This window comes from Saccostrea echinata, unplaced genomic scaffold, assembly GCF_033153115.1.
Source record: "Saccostrea echinata isolate AGI-Se365-2 ecotype Australia unplaced genomic scaffold, CSIRO_AGI_Sech_v1 ptg000002l, whole genome shotgun sequence".
In the NCBI taxonomy this organism is placed as follows: Eukaryota; Metazoa; Mollusca; class Bivalvia; order Ostreida; family Ostreidae; genus Saccostrea; species Saccostrea echinata.
Genome location: NW_026889751.1, coordinates 17,377,892 through 17,381,178, shown reverse-complemented (window position 1 = coordinate 17,381,178; position 3,287 = coordinate 17,377,892). Strand labels below are relative to the sequence as shown.

The 3,287-nt window shown below is 32.7% G+C and overlaps 1 protein-coding gene across 1 annotated transcript; it reads right to left on the bottom strand.

Annotated features, from left to right (window-relative positions):
• Positions 1-204: 204 nt before the first annotated feature.
• Positions 205-3,078, bottom strand: LOC133178076 (uncharacterized). Its single transcript, XM_061312841.1, has 4 exons — positions 2,841-3,078; positions 2,595-2,744; positions 1,386-1,468; positions 205-279 (listed from the first exon to the last, which is right to left on the bottom strand). The coding sequence occupies exons 1-4, from the start codon at positions 3,076-3,078 to the stop codon at positions 205-207; spliced, it is 546 nt and encodes a 181-aa protein (XP_061168825.1).
• Between the last annotated feature and the right edge of the window lie 209 nt (positions 3,079-3,287).

The following is a 3,287-nucleotide window of genomic DNA, read 5'->3' as shown; positions in this document are numbered from 1 at the left end:
TAAAATAATATATACAATTTAATCTACTGTAATAGAAAAAGATTTTTGTGACCAACTGAAGTCAAGATACTTGTTGCAAAGACGTAAGACTTTAAAATGAAATAATCGTGTATTTGCTATCGTATACGATTATCGGCTGATACAGATTTAAAAATGTTTTGAAAAAGGGGTGAAGAGACATCAGCAGTTAGATCATGGGCATAGTCATAGGGGGCCACTGTCCCCATCACCACTTTGAAGATGGGGAGAGGCAAGAATATCGTTGTGACCTTCCTCTAGCTTTAAAAAAAACAACAAAAAACTTCAGTAAGTATAGATCCGCTAATATATAGTTACCGAAAATAAAGAATACTCGCAGTTCGATAATCTCTGTTTTTTTTTGGTTATATATATTATTTTATTTGGCTGACCCCACCCTCTCTCCGTTTTAACTTTGTTAATTTGTTGCGTATGCAAATTGGCTGCAATGAAGCACAAATTATTTTACATTATTCTAAGTAATAAAAAGTTAGATCTGATGTGCTGATAGTTAAATGTTATCTGATATATATATACTAGTATTCTATCGTCATTCACTGCATATATGTTTTGAGTTTGGGTCGGGGGAGGGGGGGGGCTGTGGAGGTTCACGTCTATGTGGCAGATCCTATGTTATAGCACAGAGAGATAAAATATTAATTATTAACAGTGAGAGTACATAGCCTGCGTCATTTTTATAATATTGTTAATTCTGCCTTTGCTTTATCCAAGAATATGACTAGTACAAAATGTATTAAAGAATGGAACATTCAAATAAGGGGGGATGGGGGGGGGGGTAGCTGTCATTATTTATTTTAGTCACAGTAATATTTATCGTTCATACAAGCACATGATTTTTCTTTCATGATTTTATTTTTAACTTTGAATTTATCTTCTTGTTTTGATCTACACCGTTAAATTAGGATACAAACTTTAAAGTGTGACAAAACATCTGATATCTATCTAAGTAACCAACGTTATATCACCGCTTTGAACGACTTTTGATTGCTTATAATCCCTTTTTTCCTTTTGTAAAAAACACACTTGGCATACTGGTAACTATACTTTGGTCGAATGGGTTACTGAAATAAAAGTTAGAAATGAGTGAATGACTTTATCCATAGAGTGTTTGTTAGAATTTATTGTTACATGAATTCAACTTATAAAGGTTAAGAAAAAAGTCTGATCTTTATATTAATATTTGACATCTACTAACCAAACGACAACATCTATTTTGTCATCATATCCAAATCTGTAATTGCTTTTGTTTCCGTTTTTCCATCGTACCTAGAACGTTTAAAATATAATATTAGAAAATGTTTAATATGATAAAAAATATCCCATGATTAAAAAAAACACAATTTTACATAGACAACATCTTGTTTCACTCTGTACACTGTCCCAATATTGCCAGGACCGCCATCTTGGTTTTCCCATTGCCAGTCAGGACCTAAATAATGAATGATACTAGTTTGTCTTAGCGGTTCTAATGGTAATCGTTCCAGAACTTCGTATATACAATATATTGCAACTGCTTTAACATTTAGATAAATTATAGAATCTGATAGCGGAAAATAAAGATGTCATTTTTGTCAATAAATGACGATTATGGTGCGATTTATTCAACATAATTGGAAATTGATATGTCCATTGCTAAGACTTTAAAATAGAAAGATCTATCCTCTAGTATGCGACTTCTTCAACATTACTTCAAAATGCAAAAAAAGTTTGTGTTTGTGCAGTTGGTTGCAACTTTGTTAGACATATACTTTAAGTTAATCTGTAGAAAATTTTATCGTTTGCAAATTTAAAAAAAAAACACAATTTGCTTTTCTTTTCCTTTATAGATGAAATTAGAGTTTTTCAAGGAACGCATGTGTCGCCTGCTTCATAACATCATTAAAGATGTGAAAAAAAATCCAATAGTGGTTATACATGTATATATACATTTGTCTCTAGCATTAGATATATTTTTCATGAATTTGCCTGTAAAAAAAAATAAAACATCCACAGGTATAAGGATTGAGATAGCATCAGACAATCAAAGAGAAACCGAGCGTATGTTCAGTAGCTGTATATTATGCAGTTTCAAAGTACAGTGTCATGAGCTCTTGAACATGTGCTAGAAATGCTAATTATCAAAACCTTGACTCTCAAAATCAGAAGATAAACTAAAATTAAACCATTTGGACATATTTTTGCAAAGTAGGTCAAGGTCAAGTTGACTGTAACGCTCGTTTTTTCATAATGTTTTATGACAGACAGTACACAAACTAAATATTATAGATTTACCTTTAAATGTCAAAAATATGCTGTATATCGGGACTATGAACTATTTTGAAAAGTAGGTCAAAGGTCATGTTCAAAGGTCACGAGGTCGATAACCATGGAATTTTACAAAGGTCCTAATGCCAGACAATATATGTGTGTGGGGAATATCAAATCCCTACCTCTTACAGTTCTTGAGATATAAGGTGTGACAGACGGAAAACTGACAGACAGCTAGACAGACAGGCAGATGTCGGGTTAAGTGATCCCTAAGTGTCGCTTTGCTTTGCAGGCGACACAAAAATGACCACTCTGAACAAGGCATCCCACTGCAATGCTTTCTCTTTGCAATAACCTAGGTTCATCAGTGATGACGATATCACCTGAATTGACATTCTCAGTGTCATATTCATATGGAAATTTCATTCCAGTATCCCATTCAACATATATCCAGCCATCTATTTAAAAGAATCAGCATATAGTTTATCCAACTACTTTTTGAACATTTGTGAGTTATTTTGTTTTCTTTTACAAAAAATACAATGAATTTGAACCTCGACTCCAATTTCCAATTACAGTTCCTGGACCGTTTGAGTCCTGGTTATTATAATGCCAATTAGGTCCTCTTCGAACACGTGTTCCAGGGGGCGGAAGTCGACTATCGCGTTCACGGTACTCGCTCTCTTCCATTGATTCTTCATCTGGGTACACATTCATATCGTAAGCATTCCTGTTCATCAGGATCTCAAATACATCTTCCTTAATAGAAATTTTGTTGCTTAAGGGAATCATCAAGGTTTTTGAATTATTATCATAATAAACATTTAAGCATGTACTCCTTTTAAATAACATGCAAATTCTTAGCATAAATTAAAACTTATTTTGCTATTTACATATTTCTTGAACTTATTTCTAATATGTTTTTCTTTCACTCTAATTTTTCATAGCTAGTAAGTAATCAGCAAATCATAATTAATTTCCTTCTTAATTTGGATTATATC

Bases quoted from the DNA above. Each gene is read 5' to 3' on its own strand.
- LOC133178076 (XM_061312841.1), bottom strand. From the start codon at position 3,078: ATGATTCCCTTAAGCAACAAAATTTCTATTAAGGAAGATGTATTTGAG. The intron at 2,745-2,840 runs GTTCAAATTCAT...TCTTTTAAATAG, and splicing joins AATTGGAAATTGGAGTCGAG to ATGGCTGGATATATGTTGAA. The intron at 1,469-2,594 runs GTCATTTTTGTG...TTCATTATTTAG, and splicing joins GGGATGCCTTGTTCAGAGTG to GTCCTGACTGGCAATGGGAA.